Source organism: Pteropus medius, unplaced genomic scaffold, assembly GCF_902729225.1.
Source record: "Pteropus medius unplaced genomic scaffold, Ma_sr-lr_union100, whole genome shotgun sequence".
Classification (NCBI taxonomy): Eukaryota; Metazoa; Chordata; class Mammalia; order Chiroptera; family Pteropodidae; genus Pteropus; species Pteropus medius.
This window is the reverse complement of record NW_024352004.1, coordinates 1,486,729-1,512,693: the sequence shown is the minus strand read 5'-3', so window position 1 is coordinate 1,512,693 and position 25,965 is coordinate 1,486,729. Positions and strand designations below refer to the sequence as shown.

The following is a 25,965-nucleotide window of genomic DNA, read 5'->3' as shown; positions in this document are numbered from 1 at the left end:
ATTATTTTTTAATTTATGAATTTTTAAAAAACTATATATAATTTATATTTTCCATGATGCTATCTGCTTGGAGACTTTATTTCCTAAACTTGTAAGAAAAATGATGTTATTTGGCACAAAAATAAATAACAATAGTTTCCTCTGGGGCATAGAGGTGGTGGGACAAGGGTAGGAGAAAAAACTTTGGATTGTATTTTACTTACCTTTGGAATTTTGAGCTGTGTAATATATAGTACATATTTTTTAATTGAAATTTAAACAGTAATTTTTTTAAAGCACGTGTTTGAGAGTGTATACACAGTAACGTGAGTCTGGTAAGGTTTGAAGATTTCTAAGTCAGCTTGAGATTTATACCTTGTAAGGCAGAAGTCCCTGACTTGGAGTCAGTGGTCCCTCTGGGCAGGACTTCTTGAACTTTTTTTCCCCATGTGTCTCTTTGGTGATCTGTGAAGCCTGCATTGTTGGGATTGTGTTTTTAAATGTATAATAAGTTAGAATGTATAAGAAATCAAAGGAAACATATTGAAATACAGTTTTCAAAATATTTTTTAAAAGATTATTGATATAGTAATAAATAAATATGTATCTCTTAACATATTAAGTAACAAGATATAATGGTAAGCCTAATAACTATTATAATTTCAAGTAATGATGAGAATAAATATTTTGAGATATCGGCAACAAATATGTGGTATGAAAATATCTGTGATTTCTATTGGTAACCAAATTAACTACTATACTGCTAATCTATTAAGATTTGTTGCCTCCATTTAGAACAGAAGAAAATGCTAATTTTAGTTAGAAGTTTGTGAAAATAGAGATGCAATTTTATTTCCCATCTAAGTTTGGCCTCCTGAATTCAATCCTATTCACAGACCTCTGCCCTAAAGAGATAATCCACGAATGGAAATTTCATGCACACTTTTGCATGTATTGAAGAAAATGTAGTTTTCTAGGGAAAGGGTCCATAGCTTTTATGAAATTCTCAAAGGGCTCTTGTCTCAAAGAATTAAGAGTCACAATGTGGGGAAGAAGAAAGACATTTATTTTCCTGTAAAGCTGTACTTATTCTCAAGTGATAATAAATGAGTGATTTGTTTTAAATAAAAATAGAATATCTGAAAATTGATACCTGTCACTTTCTGAATTCATTGAACAAATAGTTATGGAGCATCTGCTTTGTGCCGGGAACTGTTTTACATGCAGGGTTACAGGCTCAAGAGCAAAACAAACAAAATGCCCCAGTTCTCAAGGGTTTACAAGTATATAATATAAAAATAAATAGCTAACTATAATAAATAGCTAGCTATAATTTCAAGGATTAGTAAGTGCTGTGAAGAGACAGAAAGCAGGGGAAGGAAAGTGAATCAATTCTAGAATGGCCTATTTTTTGCATTATGTATATATAATTAAGTCCTCCCCCTAAAACAAACAAACAAACAGACAAACAAACCCAGAGCCCTCTCAGTTTTTTAGAAGTTACAGAGGTGGGGAGAAGAATAATTTTCAGTAATATAGAATCAGGAATGAATATAATGAAATTTAGAAGATTGCCTTAGTGAAAGAAGGTCTGGTCAGAAGTTAAATGTGGATATTTCTTAAATGTTCATGCCTGGCTTTGATATTTTTATTGTGTGACAAAATTTTAGATCTGATTCCCTATACTTTCAAAATTTTTGCCTCAGTCAAAATGAATATTTGGAGTTCTACAGATCATTGTATTTTATACCAATTAGTTGCTTATTTGAAGCTCCTTTTTTGGGTAATTTTTTGGTTACTGATTCATTTTTAGTCTAAACTTTCCTTCTAGGTTGAATTTGTTATTGTTATTTAAATTTTTTTTTTACTATCCTGTCATCCAAACGACTTCACAAAAAGAAACCCCACTAATTTAAAATACACACATGCTCATTAGTTACTCCCTGTCTTAATCATGATATTCAAACTCTGACCAAACAGCCTGATGTGGGCATCAGCTAATCAGAGAAGGCACTGTCATAAACAGCTGAGCATCATCCCCCATCTCTTCTCTGTCCTTATTGTCTTTGTCAGTTTTATATATTTTTTAAAACTATAATTAGTATATGCAACTTTCATTTTTGTCTTGAATTTTTTCATATGACATTATTTCCTATGTCCTTGCTGCATATCATCTACACATTATGCACATACATTTTTGTTAGGTGATATGGGGAAGCAGAGTTTTTTCCAACTTTTCGTAGTTATGAAAAGGATTACTATAAAAATCATTGGACATATTGATTTGTTTTTTTCTTTTTGGATCATTTCCATGGAAATATGAAACCATTACCTAACAGAAATGAGAAAACAATCAACCATAGCATCACTGTTGACCATTCTGCCTTCACACATATTCTGACCATCACTGCTGATCTTTTAACATGGTGAATTTCAAATAGAGGTCAGGGTCTTTGAAGCATTCTCAAGATTCCAAGAGTCCTTTGTAGGAATTAAAGTTTTTGTGTTTTTATTTTAATGGTCTTTTAAAAATATATGTAACTATATTCTATATAATATGAACCACTTTATAACTGAAAACTCTCCTTGATTTCAGTTTCAGAGTTTCCAGGCAGTAATATTTTGTCAAAAGCTATGAGTAAAGAATTAAGCTATGAGATGGAATTAATATAAATATGTGGCCAACAGACACTGTGAGGGAAAGGAGAATGCTTTAAATGCAGAACTTGATGGAAATAGTTTCACAAGGCAACATAGCATGTTCTCAGATCCCCAAGGCTCCTGAAGGATGTACAACTTAATATTACCTGCAAGGATGGGGATTCTCACAGCAAGAGACACTTACCTTTGACATCTTATAGAGTTTCTTCTGTACTGGCTCTCAATCACTCCCTCACTCCACTCTTGGAGACACTGGCTTTGTGCCTTCCTGCTCATCAGGTATAAGAAATGGGTGCAAACTCCCCCCACCCCCACCCCTGACCCAAGTGTGTTCCTAGTCTTACTGCAAGACTAGGTAAAGCAAAGGCGTTAACATTCTTTGGGCAGACCCAGGTGTCAGGCTAGTCTGTGGATCATTCTTTCCCTTCCTTTTTCATAATGGAGAAGTCTTGGTTGGATCTCTCAGTTTTCTAATAATTTATTCTTCAACTGTCATTTCTGCTGTTCATCTACTGAGTTCTTTTATTATTATTATTAATGATAACACTTATTTGGATAATCTTGAATTGATTCTTTTCAGTGGATGTACCATCTGCTTACATCTGTCTGAGGATATTAATTGTGCTATTCTGAAGTCCTCTTGTGCTTTTTCCATTAACTCTATTCATTGGCTATAAGCTCTTGTGTTTGTTTTTGTTTTCTGTCCTTAATGGAATTGGCTTTCTCACGTTATTTGGTCATTCCCGAGAGCAGTTTATCTTTGTAACTGAGATCCTACTCCTTCTGTTTTTCAGCTCTAGGGGAGAAGTGAAATGATCTGCTATGGCTTGTTATTCCCAATCGGTTCCCCTGAGAATAAGGAAGAGGTGGAGGTGCCTTCTGGTGGCTAGTCAGGGAGTGCATACCCTGCCCACTTTCTAATACCAGTTGCTCCTATCTGAAGGAAGACACCCTTTGCTGCCTGGTCTCAAGAAGGAAAGATGTGGGGTTGAAGTGCTGCTGGCTGTTCCCACTGCAGTGTGCCTGCTGCTCACCCTATAGGTGGCTCCAGGGCATTTCTAGTAGGGGGAGCATTTGTGGAGCTGTTCCCATGTTTGTTGCTAAGGATGTGATTTTTAAATTATATCTTTTCTATTATTCTTAGGGCTTTTGGTAGAGGTTGGAAAGGTAGAGACCTGGCATGTTTCAATCTGCCAACTTGAAATAGCATAACCTCTTAGGAAAACAATTTTGTACCCCTATTATATCCTAGAGAAACTCAGGCAAATGTATATCAGGATACAAGAATGTTCAAAGCAGCCTTGTTTGTAACAACTAAAAACTAGAAAAAACATTAGTATCCACCAATGGTAGAATGAGTAAAATGTGATATAGTCATATGGTAGAATATTATTCATTAGGAACAATGCGAGCCACATAAGTAATCTTAAATTTTCTGGTAGCCACTTAAAAGTAAAAAGAAACAGTGAAATAAATGTTAATATATTTTATTTAACCCTTATATCCAAAATGTTATTGTTTCAACATATAGTCATTATATACATTATTAAGATATTCTACATTTTTTAATATTGTCTCCAAAATATCTAAAGTATTGTCATTTCTACACGTAATCAGTACAAGATCTGTTAACAAGAGCATTTACATTCTTTTTTTCCCTACTAAGTCTTTGAAATCTCAATTTGGTTGCTAAATTTTTATCAGAAATCCTTGATCTGTATTTAGATTTTATAAAATTTACAGTTGAAAAAGTATTATCACACATCCAAGTTATTGCTAACATATTTAAACATTTTCTAATAATTACATTGAGTACCAGTTTTTAAATTTAAATTTGATGATAATTAAGATTAATTAAGTTAAAAATTTAACTTATTCGCTCCTCAGTTGCACTAGTCTCTTTCAAGTACTCAGTAGCCACATGTAGCTGGACATGCAACACTAGGCATTGAAATGAACCAAACTCAGCTCCATGCAACAATCTAATGAATTTATAAAATAATGTTTAATGAAAGAAGCAACATAGAAAATAACACATATACAATATGATTCCATTTATATAAATTTCAAGAAAAGGCAGAAATAAACTATTGTTTATGGCTATCCTATAACAGGTAAAACTACATTTAAAAGCAAGGGAATTATTATTAAAATCAGAATAGTGATTACCTCTCGGGAGTCAGAGAAAAGCTTATGATTGGAAAGGGACTCAGAGCCCTGGCGGCTTCTGGGACAATGGCAATGTTCTGACATGAATGGTGTCATATGAGTGTCTGCCTAACAATTATTAAACTAAACATTTATGTCGTGTGTGTTTTATGTACATTTTAGTTTTCAAAAACAATTTTTAATGGGGGAAAAAAATTGAATGACTTTACTTGCAGCCCTGATAGAGTTATGTATGGGTCTTCCTAATAAGTTTTGGGAACAGAGAAGAGGAGATGGCAATTCTGCCAGTGTTAGTACCAATCGGAGACTTTGTGATCTAGAGAGGAGGCATTAAATATACGATTTGGTGGGAAGTATGGATAAGAAGGGTATGTGTGTGTGATGAAGAGAAATAGACACAAGGACATGAGAGGAAAGGTTTGAATAAAAACAGCATAGATCACCTTCCCTAAATTAAATAAAAATTAGGATATTTCAGTGGCACCATAGCCCAGGTTTCCCCCACATATAGTTGTGTGGAGTAAATAGTTGTAGTTATTTTGCATTTTGATCCAGAAATAACCTTTTCATTTTTCAGAATTCTCAGTGAAAATCATTTGAGTGAATTACATAAGGATTCATTTGAAGGCCTACTATCCCTCCAGTATTTGTAAGTTAGTTAATTATATTTATTTATGAGTTTTTAGTAATATTATCTATAAAATAAAGAATTCAAATTAGATAACCTCTATAGTTTCTTCCAGCAATAAAATTCTACAATTCTGTAAGTCTATATAGGGCTTCAGCCTATCTCCAGCATTAAATATTTCCTATGCATTTTCAATTTTTTAATTGTATAGACAAGATATAGATAGGAAAAACCCTTCGATCATGGAAGAGAAGTGGTAATGGGGTCTGAATAATTATAGACACTGATATGAACCTTGTTTATAAGTGTTCATATAACATCTGCTTAGATTTAGTTTATGGCCCATGGATCAAATCCAGTCTGGGGTCTGTTTTTATACAGCCACTAAGTTAGGAATGACTTTTACATTATTAAATGTCTGTAAAAGAAAAAAGAAAAGAAACAAACAAAGAACAATATGCGACAATGACTGTATGAGGCCTGCAAAGCCTAAAATATTTACTGTCCAGCCTTTATAGAAAAGGTTTTAAAAAGTAGATTTAGCAAAATGAGAGGAATTCAAGTTAACCTCAAATTGTCACCTACAGGGCAAGAAAATATAGAACACTTACATTAATAAGAATGCTATTAACCCAGAATTTTTTGATAATATGATTTGAATTCGATTAACATTTAAATATTAAATGTTTAAGCAGATGAATTATGTGAACAATGTTATTAAAAACATATTAAGTTACCAAGAGAACAGACTGCTGTTAAGGATTTCAATGCAGAAATTCTTATACCGATATTAAAAACAGTTGTTTAAAATAATGGTTAAGCGGTATAGTTAGAAGTGTTTACACTAAATAAGCATATCGTAAATGTCCCAACTTCACAAATTACAAAACAAAAATCTCTCCGGCCTCATTGTCAAGTTGGAAATGCTTGCATAGCAGTCCTATTTATTTAGCAATAATTATATACAGAAAAAATTTGATCTTATAATCTAGAATTTGATGAGACCATAAAAGGTCATCTGATCAGTTCTACTCTCAGGAAAGATTACCTTCAAAATCTATCAGAATTATATAGTTGTATATTTTATTTATGAAAATCATGAAGGTGAAACTCTTGAGAGAGGTAAGAGGAGATTTAGGGGCTCTGGAAGATTTAAATAACAATTCCTAAGGTTTAGAGTTTAGGCAAAAGCTACATATTCAATAATATCATTCTAACCTCTACTAGTTATTCCTACTAATTAGATATCTAATAACTAATTGAGGTAATATTTTTCTTTCACTTTTCTAGAGATTTATCCTGCAATAAAATACAATCTATTGAAAGACGTACATTTGAACCACTACCTTTTTTGCAGTTTATGTAAGTTATAAATATACCTTCATTATGTTTGGAGTTTTTATAAAAGTTAATTATAAACCTCTTTGTTATTCATTTTGAAATATTTAAATTTTATTAGTAGAAAGCTACTAAAATTATATAGCAAATCCTTTATGTCTCTAGCAAAGATTAGAGTGAGATTTATCTCACAGATCAGAATGAATCATTCTGCAGCAGTTAGTGGTTCTCAATCAGGGTGGTTTTGCACCCAGGTGACATTTGGCAAAATCTGAAAACCTTTTTGGTCGTCAGAACTATAGATATTCTACTGGCGCCTAGAGGGCAGAGGCTGGAGTTGCTGCTCAACATCCTACAATGCACAGGACAATCCCCCATAACAAAGAATTATCCAGCCTATAATGTCAATAGTGCTCAAGTTGTGTAAACCTGTTCTAGAGAAATAAAGATCACTTAATACAAGTATTTACTGAGCACTTAACTGTTTTTTTAAATTTGTTTATTTTAATTAGTTTCAAGTACACAGTACATTGGTTAGACATATAGTTGATAAAATGATCCCCCCAATTGCTCCCTCCCTTCCCTGACCCTCCACCTAGCCAACATATTAATGCTGACTGCATTCCCTATGCTGTGCTCCCCATCCCCGTGACCATCCATCAGCTACTAATTTGTACTTCTTTTAACCCTTCGCCCCATTCTCGTATCTCCCAAACCCCCCTCACCTCTGTCTAACAGCAAATTGTCCACTATATTTGTGAGTCTGTTTTTGATTAGTTTGTTCTTTTTATTCCTTAGATTCTACATATAAGTGAAATCATATAGTGTTTATCTTTCTCTGTCTGACTTAAATACTTTCTAGGTCCATCAAAGCAGTTTCTTTTTCCATCTCTTCCTTTTCATATGTAAGAGTCTTGGTTTCTTATCCTTTTAGCCACTCTATCTTTTGGTTGGAGCGCTTAATTCTTTTCCATTTAAAGTACTTATTGATAGGAATGTAGTTGTTACCATTCTTTATTCCTGTTTTTGGTACATGTTTTTTCTTCTTAAAGAAGTCCCTCCAACATTTTCTGTAATACTGGCTTGTTGGTGATAAATTCCTTTAGCTTATTTTTGTCTGGGAAGCTCTTTATCTGTCCTTCAACTCTAAATGATAGCTTTGCTGAATAAATTATTCTTGGTTGTAGATCCTGAGTCTTCATCCTGTTGAATATTTTTTGCCAAGCCCTTCCCTTCTGTCTTGCATAATTTCTTTTGAGAAATCAGCTGCTGGTCTTATGGATGTTTCCTTATAAGTAATTATTTGTTTTTCTCTTGCTTCTTTTAACATTCTTTCTTTGTATTTAATCTTTGGGATTTTAATTATGATGTATCTTGGTGTGGGCCTCTTTGGATCCCTGATTTCTGGAATTCTCTGAGCTTCCTGGGGTTTTATGTCCATTTCCTTCACTAGGTTAGAGAAGTTTTCCATAATTATTTCTTCAAATAACAGTTCAACATCTTGATTTTCTTCAGTTACACTGATCACACAGATATTTGGACCCTTGATAGTGTCCCATATCCTCCTTAAATTATTTTTATAGTCTTGGCATCTTTTTTCTTGCCATTCTGATTGAGTGTCTTTGGCTTTCCTGTCATTTAGATAATGTATTTGATCCTTTTCTTTATTCACTTTGTTTATTCCTGCGTTTATTCCATTTAATATACTTCTCATCTCAGATAATGTAGTCTCCATTTCAGACTGGTTCCCTTTTATAATTTCCATTTCCATTTTTATGTTTTTTATTTCTTTGTTGGAGTTCTCTACACTTCCCAAAAGATCATTGAGCATCTTTATAACCAGTGTTTTGAACTCTGTATCTGTTAGATTACTTGACTCCATTATTTCTGGATCTCTGTTCTGTTCTCTCATATGGTTTCTGCTTCTTTTTCTTCGCATTTTGGCTGCCTTTTCATATCTGTTTCTATGTACTAAGCAAAGCTCCTAAGTCTCCTGGTCTTATTAGTGTGGCTTTGTGTAGTAGGTATCCAGTGGCACAGTCCTGAGAGGGGTTCAGCTGCAGGCCAAATTTAGCCCAAGCCTCTGCCCCTCCGGGGCCACCCATTAAGATTCAGCAAGCAATCCACAGATGCTGTGCTTATAGTTGTCTCAAAAGGCCACACCAGAAACCGAGGCCAGCTGGCCCCAGTGTGAGTCTAGGCGCTGCTCAGCAAGGCGCCCTTGACTCGCTGGGGATATACCCAGATGTGGCTTGGGTAGAGCCACGAGTTGGGGTAGGCGGGGTTTCATGGAATCCTCTGGGCAGATCGACATCTGTCATCTAGTTTGATGACATCTCGGCTATGACATTGCAGTGTACCCGCACTGGGACTGGAGAGGGCTCAACAGGGAACAATGGATATCGCTGGCACTTCTGTACGGAGCGAGTCTCGCTTCCAGCCCTCACTCCGACAAGGTCTCCCTGTAAGTCCCTGATGCCCCCTGCGCGCAGCCGAATCAGCACTGGTGCTCAGAGTGAGCAGGTCTGTCACCGTGAAAATATGCTTGTGGATGAAAATCCGCTAGCGGACGCGGCCTCTTTAAAAGGCTTCAGCCACTGCCGCAGCCTCCGTCTCACTCAGCCGCTGGAGACTGGGCACCCTCGTGTCCTTGCCCCGTCCTACCTTCCGCCATTGCAGGGTGATTTCTTGAATTTCTCCCTAGTTGTATGGCTTGTTCATCTAGATCCCAGGCAGTTTTTCCTTGCTGCCGCTCCCTGTTTCTGTCACAACTTCGATTTGGTCGCCAGAGGGATGAACAGAGCCTCTATCGTCTATGCCATTTTTTCGAGCACTTAACTGTTTTGTATCTAATATACCACATGTATAAAAGTGAAAGTATAAATCATAAGCAAATATCTTCCACAGTGATATTTCTTAATGTATAGAGGGGGTATTGAAGTTGTTTCATCATATATAAATTAGAATCACTACCAAAGGATAAATATTCTAAAAATATCCTTTTATCTTCTTCTTTTGCTGTGTCTTTTTTTGTAGAAATCTTGGGTGTAATTTACTCACAGAACTGAGCTTTGGAACATTTCAGGCCTGGCATGGAATGCAGTTTTTACACAAGTTGTAAGTGAAATAGAAGATGAATACATGTAAATATATGTGTGTGTCTGTGTGTGAGAACATCATACAGTGATTGGTTAGCTGGGTATAAGCCTAGTATGAACTCTGAAAAATATGTTCTAAGATCCATTCATTTTTTTTCAAATGAGGAAACTAAGGTACAAATTGGCTAAGAGACTTGTCTAACCCATATGGCCTACTCTGCTTCCCCCAGTACTGATCTTTGGCATGGGCAATAAAAGGCACCAAGCAAATAACAGTCAAAGTAGCATTGTCGTGGGAATCCCAATGGTGCTGCTCCAATATGTGAATGGTCCTTGAAATTCCACTTTTGAATTTAACTTCGATTCCTGCTTGTGAGCAGTGTTCCTAACTGCTTAAATGTGAGCCGCAGAGAACTGAAAGAACTCAGTTTAGCACAGAGTTCTCCAGGGAGCAAAAGGTGTGGGTGGTTCCTCAACTTTGAGTCTCTTTTAAGTGGTAAAGCAGAAAGAATTCCTAAAAACCTGCCACAGGGCACTTCTCTCCCCAGTCACCCAGAACATTATTTTTCAAAAAATATATGCCTCTGAAGTGAATTATCTGTGGGCAATGAGAACCTTTGAGTTATGGAAAAAGATGTTTACATTAAACTACAGTATGAAAAAATATTCATAAAGAAATACATTCCTGTTGCCTAATTCCAACTTCTTTCCTGACTCCTACTCAATAAGAAGTGTGGGTTTTATTCTCTTTCTGCTCAAAAATTCTGTGATTTCTCTGTGACTCAAGCAAATAATAGTTGAGTATGTTCAATGGTCTAAAACGAAGTTTAGACTCAAGGTGAAGATCATCCTCTAAACCTGTCTTTGGAAGACTGCCTTACCTGTCTTGTGGTTCAGAAATCCAATTTCACACAGTTCATTTCAGATGAAAGTGTTTAGGGTGTTTAGATTAACACTTCCTGCAGATGCCCATCTGTAGTGGCCTCCCCTCTTCCCTCATTAATTTGCTGATGCCTAACTTGGGGAAAGAATACTGAGGGTTAGTTTTCCTTTGGCCAGCACACTAGAGAGCAGGCTCAGTAGATCCCTCCACCAAGAGGTTTTATTTAGTAGTGTTAAAACAATGTCTTAAACTCACAACCTTTATTAAGCATTTTATAACACTGAAAGTCTCTTATAAGAATCCAAGTTTCACTATAGTTATGAAGGCAACATGGTGGGGGGGGTGGGAATTGTGGAATCACAGTTGAAAAATTAATGAATTCATTCACAAACGTTCATTGAGTGCCATGCCCACTGTGTGCCAGCACTATACTAAGTGCTGGGGGTACAAAGAAGAATAGGACAAGGGCTTTGTCCGCAAGAAACTTTCGTACTGGAAGAATGAAGATGGATGTTGGTGGGAAAACATACAAGAGCAGAGTAACAAGATACAGCAGGGTATCATGATGGCGGGTAACAGTGGGGAATTGGTGGTAGATTAGAAAAGATTCATAATAGAGGAGGTACCAACTTGTTTATCTTGAGTTCTGGGCTCATTTTAAATGACAGGAAAAGGTAATGAAAGAATCAGAGCTAGATGGTATTAGAAATAAATTAATATTCACATCATGTGATTTGAATAGAGCCATGCTCCTAAAACTAATTCACAGTTACTTACAAAAGATTGTCACAATACAGTAAGTATGTGTTGGTAGCTGAGCTCTTTCTTTGTTTTGAGCCAAATATTTTTAACAGACAAAGCTAATTTGCTTCAGGAAACATTTGCCATAGTGAAATATAAACTTTATTGCATCTCTTTCCAAAGGCGAGTTGCCAAGGGGAGATGCCACCCTAGGAGTTAAGTCATTTTATCATCTATATAATATGTTACTGGGGTGTTTATAAGTTAAAATGATGTTTTCCCCTGCATTAAGTTTGCAAGAAGTTTGAGGTGGATTTTTTAAGAACTGAATGAAGCTTAAGCTTCAGGGCTCTTCACTTACATAGGGCTGTTTCAAGACCTTGGAAGGGAACCTAGCATTTTTTATATTCATAATTTTGCATGTTTTTATTAGGGTTTCCAAAAATAGATGAGGTTCAGGCTCCAGAAAACCTTGATTCACCCCTGAGTTTCAGCTAATTATAATTCAGTAAGTTTCTTGAATGATGTCTCTATATTATTGACCAATACCGAGTGAACAAGTTGGCATTGTGGTAAAGAGTCTGTTTTGAGTCTGAAATCCACCTCAAAGACGTGCCAAGAGCTTATTAATAAAGTACCACTTTTTGAATGGTAGTAATAATCATATACCTTTCAGATGAAATTAGGAATGAAATATATTATGGAAAACCAGCAATGGTTGATAATCCTAAATGTTAAGTATACTTTTTTTTCCTGACTTTAAGGTGCTTCTCCTTCATTCACCTACACAGGTCCAGACTGATGGCTTATTTTTAAAAATTCTCCTAGTCACTTCATTGACTCTAACAATACAAGCTCCATGATTTTAGAAACTGAAGGACTCTACAATGTAGAAAGGCTATACCTTATCCAGACAGAGCATATTCACATGCTGGCTTGTCTGTTGGTACATCCATACTGTGCCAAGAACACTAAGAGAAAAATAAGAGGGAAATCCAAGCCTCATCTCTAGTGAATTATTTACCCCACTGTTGAGAATATCACTGAGGTTGGTGTGGCCACACTGCGAAGGCATCTCTGCTTCGGTCACAGAGACACCCTAATGCTCCCTTAGTCAACTAGCATTGATTTCTTTTAAATATCTGTGAACATAACTAAAGTTACACACTTCAGGATATTGTCATCACTTTTTGGTATGTACTGGAATCCTGGCAGCTTCTTCTCAGATTCAGAAAGGCATAAACATGAAAGATAAAAATAACAACTGGGATCTGTCCTTTGGGGTGATTTTATTTGAAATATTTCATAAGTTTTGAGATTGCCACACCCGGCAACTACTGTACTTTTCTTCTCCCAACTACATCTTAGTACTTTCCATCTGTATAATAAGATACCTTCCTTCTCTTGGAAGCATAGTATTTCTTTAATACCTACATTTATTAGGTACTTATCACGTTCCAGGCAGTATACTTAGTTCTTTTACTTATTATACAAGTAAGATAGCATGCCGAAATCTCTTAGAATAGTGCTTGGCTCATTTTAAATGCTCAATACATATTACCTCACATCTCATTTTCATTTTCCCAACAACTCTTGTGATGTAGATATTATTATCCCCATTTGGGGGGATGAGGAAATTGAAACTCAGAGACATTGGACAACTTGCCTAGGTTTACACTGTTAATAAGTGGCAGAACCACTTATGAGCTTTGCAAGTAATTTCCTATGCAACTCTGCATTCTCTTGTAATAGCTGAATAATGACAATTCAGCTTTTGTGCTTTGTATTTTGAAGTTTGTTTCTACCTTGAGTAGGACGTTTAGAGCAGAGAACTCCTTTTCCCTATGAGAAATCCATGCTTCCGAAGCTCCTGGCCATGCCGCTTCTGGGCATCCCCAGGGTTTCTGTTCACTGCCCAGTGCAGATAGGACATCATTACTGCTGAGCACCTACTCTGTGCCCAACCTTATGCTAGCTGCTTTGCACATGCTCCTTCATTTAATCCTGAAACTGCCTTATGAGGTTCATGGTACTAAGGCTCGGAGATGTTCATTACTCAAGTCACTTCACCAGGAAGTGACAGCCAATTCAAACTCAGGTCTGCCTGATTCTAGGGCTCTTGCTTCTTCCCTGTTCTTCATACCAGGGACTCTTCTTTAAGGCTTTTCTCAGAACTTTGATTAAAATATAGGCTCACCATTTCAGATTCTTTAGACTTTGCCCTCTGCAAAGGATTTATGTGATACAGCTAGAGCTCTTGTATTGAGGAGCTTCACATGGGGAGTCACGTTCTCATGGCTCATGGACCTATGTAGGTGAATAAAGGAAAGGGGTTACTCCATCCCCAAGTACTTCAAATGTATTGGAACAGGGTCTAGGTCACTCTGCTTATTTCTTTGACTACCTTCCTCTAAGGAACTAGTTTTGTCAGCCTGCCTTGGGATTCTAGCATAGATAGTTTTGCAGTTTGTCCTATTTTAAATTTATTTTTACTGTCTGTTTTGGACATTTTTTCCAGCTAAAGCTGTTAGGATTTCAGTACATTTAGGACAGTGACGACATGCTTCAGTCCTCAATTCTTCTCTGTCTCCTCAGTTAATAGAAAGGAAACGTAGCCCATCTGTCTGGACCTGTATAGAAGAATTTGGAGAAAAAAAAATAACAGGTAAGAAATGTTCCCTTATTTTCTGAGCTACCTATAATCTGTTTCATTGTTCTACAGCAAAAGGCTTATGGACAAATAGTTGAGTTTTCCTCTTCAAACACGGTATATTTTAAAAAGTCAGAGCCATATTTCTTAAACATTGACTCTGTTTTATTACGGCTAATAAAAACTGCTGCCACATTTTATTTCCATTCAGATAAACCCATGAGTATAAAAAAGGCAATGAACTATGTATGAGTCAGCACATCTTTTATCTATAAAATGAGGGAATTGAACTGAAATGTAAATTATCTCTAGTGCAATGTCCACTGTGAATCTAAAACCATTTGTATTGTGGTTTGTGGAAAAAACAATTGCTATAGAGTCCCCCCAAATTTGAGCTGTTGAATCAGTTCTCATTCATTCTCTCCTTTGCCCAGGTACAACCTTAGTGAAGAAGACTGTACTAAAGACAGGAAGAGGAAATAGGATAATTTAGAGGGGCCCCATATTTCGATTGCACTAGAGATAAACGCAAGGATATGAATCTCAGTTGAAGAAGGGCTGCCCGGTTAAGAGGAAATGCTGAGCTGATGCGGACAAGGCCATGGGCGAGCTATTACCAAAGAGTGTAGGATTGGAGAACTGAGATAATTTTGGAGGAAGGATGACGAACTTTGCTAAATTGTTTCAGCTACATATTGCTTTATAGTCATTCTTAATGACTTGCGGGGAAAGTGGATGGGGGAACATGCAAAGGTGGAGGAGAGCCCACGGGTGATCTTACAGGTTTTAATGCCAAAAAATTTTATTTCGAAGCAAATAATATTCAAAGCCTCAAAGTTTGAGGAACTGTGCTTAATCAGACATGCGACACTCACACTCTTTTTCTTCATCACATTATCCTACTGAAAATTAACTAGTGTTACAAATCAAACAGGTTCATGGTACTAAAATAATCTAGATAAATGGGCTAGAATAGGAAGAATAGGAGAGTTCCGAGTTAAGAACAAACTGCGTGGCTCCCAGCCTCGCCACTGACTTCCTCCAGCCTTGGTCATGGGGGAGTCTGAGTCTTCACTCCTCTTTTCTCCATCCACCAAAATGTTTGATCTTCTGGCAGCTGGTACTCTACATATGACAACATGGTTCTTTTTTTAAAAAAATTGTGATACAATCCACGCACATAACATAAAATGCATTATAAAGTATACGATTCCTTGGTTTTTAGTGTATTCAGTAACCACCACTTTCTAATTCCAGGCTGTTTCCATCACCCCCCGAAAGAAATACGGTCCCTGGTAGCTGTCAGTCTCCATCTCCCCCTCCTCTCCGGCCCTGGAAACTACTAATGTACTTTCTGTCTCTATGAATTTACTTATTCATATAAATGGAACATGCAATATGTGGCCTTCGTGTGTCTGGCTTCTTTCACATAGTATGTTATTTTCAAGGTTCATCCATGTCGTAGCATGTATCAATACTTCATTCCCTTTTAAGGCTGAATAATATGCCATTGTATAGATATACAATGTTTTGTTTATCCATTCATCAGTTAATGGACATTAGGATGGTTTCCACTTTTTGGCTATTTTGAATAATGCTACTATAAACATTCACGTACAAGTGTTTGTATAAACATATGTTTTTAATTCTCTTGGGTGCATACCTAGGAGTGGAAGGGCTTGGTCATATAGTAACTCTGTTTAACTTTTTTGAGGAACTGCCAAATTGTTTTTCCACAGTGGCTATACCATTTTGCACTCCCTTCAACAATGTATGAGGATTCCAATTTCTCCATATCCTTGCCAACATTTGTTATTGTCTGTCTGTTTGATTACAGCCATCTTAGTGAGTGTAAAGTGTTGTGGCGTTGATTTGTATATCCCTAATGACTTAAGACATTGAGCATCTTTTCATGTACTTATTGGTCATTTGTATATCTTCTTTGGAAAAATGTCTCTACAAATCCTTTGCCCATTTTAAAATTTGGTTACTTATTGTTTTATTGAGTTGTAAGAGTTCTGGATATAGGCTTTTATCGAATATATGATATGCAAATATTTTCTCCCATTCTATGAGTTGTCTTTTCACTTTCTTGATAATGTCCTTTGAAGCATGAAAGTTTTTATTTTTGTAATGGGGATGAATTTTCAGATGTCCTTACTTCCCCACTGTAAAGTCCAATTTATCTACTTTTCTTTTGGTGGTTTGTGCTTTTAGTATCATAAATAAGTAACCGTCACCTAATACAAGGTCATAAAAGTTTACCCCTTGTTTTCTTCTAAGGGTTTTATAGTTTTAGCTTTTACCTTACATTTAGATATTTAATTAATTTTGAGTTAATTTTTATATGTGGCATGAAGTGGAGGAGGCCAACTTCGTTATTTTGCATGTGGACATACAGTTGTCTCAGCAGCATTGAAAATACTACTCATTCCACGTGAAATTGTTTTGGCACCCTTGTTGAAAATCAATAGACAGTATATGTGAGGGTTTATTTCTGGACTGTCAATACTGTTCCATTGATTTATGTGTCTGTCCCTCTGCCAGCACCATACTCCGATTGTTATAGCTTTAATTTGGATTTTGAAACTAGGACATGTGAGTCCCCCAATGTTGTTCATCTTTATCAAGATTGTTTTGGCTATTCTGGGTCTCTTGAATTGCCATATGATTTTAGAATTAGCTTATCAGTTTCTGGAAAGAAGTCAGTTGGAATTTTGATAGGGATTGCATTGAAATCATAGATCAATTTGGGGAGTGGGACCATTTTAACAGTATTGTCTTCTGATCCATGAACACAACATGTCTTTCCATTTATTTAGAACTTCTATAATTTCTTTCAACAACGTTTTATAGTTTTCAGTGTAAGAGTTATGTACTTTGGTTAAATTTTCTCCTAAGTATTTTTCTTTTTTTATTTTTTCTTTTTATTTTTTTGATGCTGTTATACATGGAATCGTTTTCTTAATTTCATTTTTTTGCATTGCTAGTGTGTAGAAATACAGCTAATTTTTACATACTACTCTTATGTCCTGCAACCTTGCCAAACTCATTTATTAGTGCTAATTGATTTTTTTTTTTTCTAGATTCCCAGGAGTATATCTCATGGTCTTCCAGTTTCCCAGACTTATGTTGGAGCATTTCAAAGCCTATGGACATCTCAGCTTTTCCTTTTAAGTTTTTTGATTAGGCTGTGTTTTGCTCCAACTGTTAACCCATTGCCTCAGCGCCTGCCCTGCTTAAAACATTTACCTGTATTTGTTTTCAAAAAATGCCCCCTAAGGAGAGGCTTTTAGCACTAGGCAGCTCTCAGATCAAAGGCAAGCCTTTCAAGTAAGATATTCAAGGAACCACTGGACAAGTAAAATGACAATTCTTTGGGAATGAGCTTTTGAAGGAACTCTAGCTCCATTCTGCTTCTGCCAGTACAAGGGATGTGGGCTATTTTTCAAGATTTCTACTGGGGTGGGAAGCCAAAGGTCTAGGATAAGTTAAAGCAACACGGATCACCGTTCTTACAGAAATTAATCGTTTTTCTTGAATAAGTGTTCCCTGGATTGCTGCAAGCCTATTGGTTAAATTCCAGAGTTTAAAAAAGTTGATTCTGACAATTTTTGCCAGTTGTATTTATTTTGTTTTTTGGGGGATGAATTTTCAGATGTTCTTACTTCCTCATTTTTACTGATTTGCCTACAACCTGGTTTTAAATCTCTAAAGTCTCAATGACTGGAGGCTAATTAAATATTTAATCATGAGAGATGATTAAGGGAAAGGAATGAAAAGAAAATGTAATTCTCATAGAGGCTCTCCCAGATGAAATTTGAAAAGGTATTCCTATATTTGGTGGTCTTAAAATTAAGATTAAAGTAATAGTCATTTTAAACCCCTTTTCTTCGATTCAATACAAGCTTTGGAGTCAGAACTGAGTTTAAATTCCAACTCTGCTTCTTACTAGCTTGAGAACCTAGGACAAGTTATGTAACCTCTCTGTGCCTCAGTTTCCTCATTTGTAAAATGGGGTAATAATAATATCTAACACATAAGATTATTATAAGGATTAAATGTGAAATGCTGGTCACAGATGCCTGGCAGCCCAACAGATATTAACTACGATAGTTATCTTTATAATATTTTGCAAAAGTACACTAATGATTCTTGAGTGAAGGCAGATTTTCTTTTCTTTCTTTCTGTTTCTTTTTGGTTTTATTTTGTTTTGCTTGTTTAAAGAATTGAGAAAAAAAATCAATTCCAGCATTTGGAATAAAAATTTGTGTCAGAAAAACAAATTGGTTCATTTGATTGCTATGTAAACAAATGTTATTTATCTATTAAATAAACATTTATTAAATACCTGGTAAATGTATGTCCGGCACTATGTCAGGCACAGGGACAGCAATGACAATGAAGTGTTATCCCTGCCCTTGAGGAGCTGACAGTTTAAGAAACTGAGAAGTAAACAGGTGATTACATACAACGTCACGAAGGCTGTGAAACAGGAATACACATGGGAGTATGTCATGAGAGTATGGCTTTCACCAGTTCCTCTTAGATTTATCGCTTCTGTGGCTCCAAAGGCAAGGAATTGGTCCTATTTTTCTCTTTAATAGGGTGGTTCAAAACTATGAAATTTTTAAATTTTCTAGAGGTGAAAGAAAAGCACCTTAAATTATGGAGGACACTCGAAATATTATTTCCTATAAAGCAGAAGCTTCCTATCAGCTTAGTCATTTTTAGGATTTTCAATCTGAAAAGTTCTTCAGCATATTTTTTTCTTTGCTATCCACTTTTTTTCTATTTTTTTTCTCTTTTTCTTTTCTACTTTATCGTCTAGAGACCTGGGTAGCTCCCAAAGGAAGAGTGCTTTATGGATTCTAAGGGTGATTTATAGGTAAAGACAGAAAATGATTTTTTTTTTACCCTCAAGTTTCGTACCAAAAGAGATGATTATAAACTTTCATAACAGTTATTTAAAATACAGATAACTTTAATTCTATTGCATTTTTCAGAATTCTCAATCGTAATCCTCTGATAACCGTTGAAGATTCATATCTTTTTAAATTGCCAGCATTGAAATATTTGTAAGTATTGCAACAATCTCATGGCTCATGAGATGAATTATGCTCTTTTTCATTTTTGTTAAAGATTAAGTATTTTGCATTTTGGCTAAAAATTCATAATTTAAATTTTAACTGAATTATCGAATAAGAGTTATTGGCACACAAAAAAAAAATGATTAAGAAAGGATGTACATGGGCGAGACAGCCAGCAGAGGAAGGAGGCAGTGTTGAAGAACACATACCGATATGGAACATGTAGATGCATGTAGAAATACCAGTTATTCCAGAAAACAAAGAGGAATAATTGTATGTTATATATTTTTTAAAAAGAGTAATCGAGAAGTGGATGCAGCTGAGAATGAAAAGTAGGTTAATGGTTAAAAAAAAAAACAAACCTGTACTCTTTAGCACCAAGGTCATTAATTTGATGATGCAAATAAACTTTTTCAATAAGAGGTCTCTGAAATTATTATCTATGGCAAGTAATCTCTTGAGCTGGCTTGACAGAGAAGCCAGAATGGAACTAATCACATATTGTTAAGTGTATTTTCAAGTATAGAATTTTTGTCTTTGGGTTTATGTCATGCACGTTTGGGCTTTCTTCTTCAGAGACATGGGAACAACACAAGTGTCACTTTCAACAGTTGAAAGTATCCTCATGTTGACCCTTGAATTGGAAAAACTGTAAGTTGATTTTTTATACATTTATTTTCACTTAGTTGTTTTTTTAGGTTTACTTTATTATTAAGTCAGATTTATTGAGGTATAATTTTCATTTAATAAAATTCACCCTTTTTACGTGTAAAGTTAAGTGAATTTTGAAAAATGTATAGTTATGTAGCTACCACCACATTCAAGATGTAGAATACTTCTGTCACCCCGCAAAAGCCCCTCACATTCCTTTGCAGTCAGTCCCTCCTCCCACCTCCAGCCCTTGGTGACCATCAATATGATTTTTGTCTCTGTAGTTTTGCCTTTTCTATAATATCTTATAAATTAAATGATAGAGAGCGTAGCCTTTTGTGTTTGGCTTCTTTCACTTAGGATGATCCTTTGGGGATTCATCCATGTCGTCGCACCTATCAGTAGTTTATTCTTTTCTATTGCTGAGTAACATTCTGGCTGTGTGACTATACCAGTTTGTTTATGTAGTCATCCATTAAGGGATATTTCAGTTTTTTCTAGTTTTTTGGATATTGTGAATAAAGCTGCTAAAATCACTCACATGTGTGAATATATGTTTTCATTTCTTTGGGGTAAAATACCTAAGGGTGGGATTGCTTCATCATATGCTCACTGCATATGACTTTTTAAGTAACTACTAAACTGTTTTCTAAAGTGGTTTTACCGTCATGCATTCCTACCAACAGTATATGAGAGTTGTAATTGCTCTATATTTTCACCTAATTCCTATAGTTCAGTTTTTAAAAAAAATTGAGTCTTTGTAGTAGGTGTGTGTTTGTATTTCATTGCGGTTTTAATTTGCATTTCTCTAATAGCTGATGATGTTGAGTGTCTATCTGAAAATCTTTTTCAATGAAGTGTCTATTCAAATCCATTTTTAGCATTTTATTTTATTATTAGTTTCAAGTATACAGTACATTGGTTAGACATTTATATAGTTTATGAAACAATTCCCCCCTATTACCCTGTCGCCCCTCTGGCTCTACACAAAGCCATTACCTTACTGCTGACTGCGTTCTCTAAGCCATGCTCGCCATTCCCGTGACCATCTCTCAACTACTAATTTGTACTTCTTTAACCCTCTACCCTCAAATTCATTTTTCAATTGGGCATTTATCTTATTACTTAGTTTTAAGAGTGCTTTATATAAGTCCTTTCAGGTCTATGTTTAGTAAATACCTTCTCTCAGGTTGTATTTAGCAGTTTTTTGTTTCTTATGTGGTTTGTGCTTTTTTTGTCTGTCTTACCTAAGAAATCTTTTATGAGATTTTCTCCTAGGTTTTCTTCCAGAAGTTGTCTAGTTACATTTAGGTCTATAATTCATTTTGGGTTAATTTTTTTATGTGGTATAAAGTAAGGGTCAGGTTTCTTTTTTTTTTTTTTTTTTTTTTGCAGTTAAAAAATATTTTTCTAGAGCCCTATTGTGACAATTTGTTACAGAACTTACTGCATCTTAAATTGTGCCAACTCCCCTCCAATATGGTAGGCTAATGGAAACTTGCTATTATGCTAAGGCTAGGTGAGGGTGTCACGTTACATTAGTATGAGAAAGGGCTCTGCTCCAATTGCTTTTGTCAGGTCAGCCTACTAATGACTGTCTTCACTACATTGTCAAATCTGTTGGTCACTACCCTAGTCTCATCTTCCTCAGCCTCCCACAGCATCTGCCACAGTCAGTCCCTCCCTTGTCAGCTAGACAGTTTCCTCTCTGGATGGATATTCAAAATCATTTCTCTCTATAACTATAATACTATTATTACTGCACTGAAGAAATTAAATTCCTACACAGTAGTATTATATAATAAAGATTTGATATTCAAATTTTCCCAGTTGTCTCAATTATATCATTTGTAACAGCTTTTTGAGGTATAATTGACATATAATAATTTGTGTTGAGATACATATACATATATACGTATATATGTGTGTGTGTGTGTGTGTGTGTGTGTGTGTGTACCATGAAACCATCACCAAAATCAAAATATCTATCACCTCAAAAAGTTTCTTTGTGTCTCTTTGTAATTCTTCCTTCCTATTTCTCCCTGTGCTCCCCCATCCCCATGCAACCATTGATCTGCTTTCTATTGCTATAGATTAGTTTGCATTTTCTAGAATTTTATATAAATGGAATCATACAGTATCTATTCTTTTCTAAATGGCTTCTTTCACCCAGTATGATTATTTCGAGATTCATCTATGTTGTTGTGTATATCAATAATTCATTTATTTTTATTGCTGAATAGTATTCCATTATATGGAAATACCACAATTTATTCACCATTGATAGATATTTGAATTTTTCCAATTTTTAGCTATTACAAAGAAAGCTGCTAGGAATATTTGCGGATAGTCTTTTTATGGATATATACTTTTATTTCTCTTGGGTAAATACCTGGAAGGGGAATGGCTTGATTATATGGTAGGTAAATATTTAAGTTTTTAAAAAACTATTTTCCAAAGTGGTTGTACCATTTTACATCCCCACTAGCAGTGTATGAGAGTTTCGTTTTCTTCACACGTTTCCCAGCACTTGCTATGGTCAGTCTTTAATTTTACATAGTTTAATAGGTGTATAGTTGTATCTCAGTGTAGTTTTAATTGGCATTTCTGAATGATTAATGATATCAAACATCTTATGCTTATTTGCCATCGTACATCTTTGAATCTTTTATCTACATTTTTATTAAGTTTTGGTTCTTTATATACAAATGGAATTTATTCGGGGAACAAGTCTTATATTCAATATTTAATTTGCTAAGTATTTGCTCCCATGTGTGGCTTATCTTTTCATTCTCTCAAGAGTGTCTTTTGTGGGGTAAAATTCTTAATTTCGATAAAGTCCAATTTATCCTTGTTTTTTTTTATAGATTATGCTTTTGATATTGTATCTAAGAAATCTTGCCTAATTCAAGGTCCTAAAGGTTTTCTCCTATGTTTTCTTCTAGAAGTTTTATAGTTTCAGGTTTTACATTTAGATTTTTTAACCAATTCGAGTTTATTTCTATATATGGTTTGCACTAAAGTTCACTTTTTTTTTTTCCTAAGAAAAGTTTTATTAGAAGGGAAAGTATACTTCCAGATGTGGAAGCGGGCCTGAGCAAGAGAAGCGTGGCTCTAAAGGCCTAAAGTTCACTTTTTAACATGTCGCTATCCAATTGTTCCAACACTATTTGTTGAAAAACTACCCTTTCTCCCTGAACTGCCTTTGAATCTGAAAATCAGTTTTCCATATCTCTCTATTCGTGGACTTTCTGCTCTGCTCCTTTGGTTTATTTGTCTGTCTTTATACCAATATCACAATGTCTTGAAAGTGTAGCTTCGAAAGTTTTGAAATCAAGTTGGTGTTAGTCCTCCAACTTTGTGCTTATTTTTTGAAAGTTGTTTTGGTTATTATAGGAGCTTCACATTTCCATATGAATTTTAGAATTAAGTGGTCAATTTCTACAGAAAAGCCTGCTGGGATTTTGATCTATAAATCAGTTTGGGGGGAATTGACATCTTAATAATACTGAATCTTCTGATCCATGAACGCATTATATCTCACTCTTTATTTAGGTCTTTCTTAATTTCTCCCAGCAATAGTTTGCAATGTCCAATGTGCACGTCTTATATATCTTTTGTCAGATTTATTCCTAAGCGTTTTACACTTTTGATGCTATTATAAAGAGTATTTTTAAAATTTCAATTTCTGATTATTCATTGCTAGATATTAGAGATTATTTTTTTGTGTATTGACTTGTATCCTGCAAACTTCATAAACTCATTTATTTTAGTAGCCTTTTTGTACATTCCATCCAGTTTCCTACACAGATAATAGTTATCTGCAAATAAAGATAGTTTTACTTCTTCCTTTTCATTCTGAATACCTTTTATTTCTTTTTCTTGCCCTATTGCACTAACCAGAACATTCAGTACAATGTTGAATAGAAGTAATGAGAGCAGAAATCCTTGCCTTTTTCCTGATCTTGGGGAAAAAGCACTTTGTTGTTCATGATTAAATATGATGTTGGTTTTCTTATAGAAGTCATTTATGAAATTGAGGAAGTCTTCCATTCTTAGTTTGCTGAGGGTTTTTTTTTTTTTAAATCAGGAATAGGTGTTAGATTTTGTCAGATTCTGCATCTATTGCGATGACATATGACTTTTCCTTTTTAGTTTATTAACTTGGGTAAATTATATTAATTTTCTAAAGTTAAACCAACCTCGTGTTCTTGAGATAAACCCTGCTTTGCCATGATATATCATCTTTTTATATATTGTTGGATTTTATATGCTAAAATTTTATTTAGAATTTTTCCATCTGTGTTCATGAGAGATTTTGGTCTGTAGTTTTCTTTTCTTGTAATATCTTTGACTAGTTTTGATAAGGGGAAAGTTGACTTTACACATGAGTCGTGAAATAGTCCCTTGTCTTCAATTTTCTGGCACAGTTTGTGTAGAAATGCCATTATTTCTTCCTTAAATGTTTGGTAGAATTCACCAGTGAAGACCTGTGGGCTTGAAGCTTTCTTTACAGGAAGTTTTTAAACTACACATTCAATTTCTTTAATAGTGCTATTTAAGTTACATACTTATTCTTGAATAACCATTAGTAGTTTCTGTCTTTCAAGAAATTTGTCCATTTCATCTTGAATTTATTGGCATAAAAGATTATAATATTTTCTTATTATCTCTTTAATATCTGTAGACTATAGTAATATCACCCCGCTTGTTACTAATTTTGATAATCTGTGTCTTCTCTTGTCTTTTCTTGATCAATCTGGCTAATTTGTCAATTTTGTTAATCTTCTCTAAGAACCATTTTATTTCACTCATGTCTCTGTTTTCCCTTTTATTAATTTCTGCTTTAATCTTTATTACATCCTTTCTTCTCCTTTATTTGTGATTAATTTGCTCTTCTTTTTCAAGTTTCTTAAGGTAGAACTGAAGAAGCACTGAGTGCTGCATTCGCAACATCCCAAATGTTGACATCTTGTGATTTCAATTTCAATCAGTTCCAAATAGTTGCTAATTTCCCTTTTGATTTCTTCTATGACCCATAGGGTTACTTTTAATTTACAAACATTTGGAGATTTTTTTTCAGATTTGTTAATTTCTAATTTAATTCCACTGTGGTTAGAGAACATGTATTGAATGACTAATATCCTTTTTAATTTATTGAGTGATTTATGGTCAATAAATTCTAGTAACAGGACAGAATATGATCTATTTTGGTAAATGTTATGTGCCCACTTGAAAAAAAAATGTGCATTTTTCTGATTTTGCATGGAGTGTTCCATAAATGTCAATTAGGTCAAGTAGGTTGATAATGTTCACGTCTTCGGTATCCTTACTGATTTTCTACTTGTTCTTTCAGTCATTAAGAGAGAGATATCAAAATATCCAACTACAATTGTGGATTTGTTTGTTTCTCCTTGTCATTCTCATTTTTTCTTCATATATTTTGAAGCTCTATTATCAGGTATATAAGTGTTTAGATTATGTCTTCTTCATTAATTGACTTTTTTACCTTGATGAAATAACCTCCTTTATCCCTGGAAATATTCTTTGCTTTGACATTGGCTTTGTCTTATAGAAATAGAGCCACCCCAGCTTTCTTTTGATTAGTGTTAACATAGCATGTTTTTATCCTTTTAACCTGTTTGTATCTTTCTATTGAAGATGGTTCTTGTAGACAGCATATAGTTAGCTTTTGCTTTTTTATCCAGTGTGACAACTCTTTTAATTAGGGTGATTAGACCAGCTACATTTAATGTAATTATCGATGTGATTACATTTGAATCTTCTGTCTTGCTATTTGTTTTCTATTTGTCCCACCTGGTTTGTTGTTGTTGTTGTCGTTGTTTCTTTTTTCCTCTTTTCCTTTCTGCTCTCTTGGATTGAGTACATTTTAGTAGTTTATTTTCTTTGTTAGCTAATTCGTTATAACTCAGGTTCTGTTATTTTAGCAGTTGCTTTATGGTTTATAGTATACATCTTTAGTTTATTATGGTCTATCTTCAAATGATATTATACACTTTCATGAATATTATTAGAACCTTGCAATAATATACTTCCATTTCTCCCCTCCTGGCCTT

The 25,965-nt window shown here is 34.8% G+C and overlaps 1 protein-coding gene across 1 annotated transcript in view; it reads left to right on the top strand.

Annotated features, from left to right (window-relative positions):
* Positions 1–25,965, top strand: part of LOC120589275 (leucine-rich repeat-containing protein 37A3-like) — a 47,307-nt gene that overhangs the window by 10,495 nt on the left and 10,847 nt on the right. The window contains exons 5-9 of the mRNA XM_039846846.1: positions 5,387–5,458; positions 6,728–6,799; positions 9,812–9,892; positions 19,154–19,225; positions 19,814–19,888. Coding sequence (XP_039702780.1) covers positions 5,387–5,458; positions 6,728–6,799; positions 9,812–9,892; positions 19,154–19,225; positions 19,814–19,888 — 372 coding nt within the window. The remainder of the gene's footprint in view (positions 1–5,386; positions 5,459–6,727; positions 6,800–9,811; positions 9,893–19,153; positions 19,226–19,813; positions 19,889–25,965) is intronic.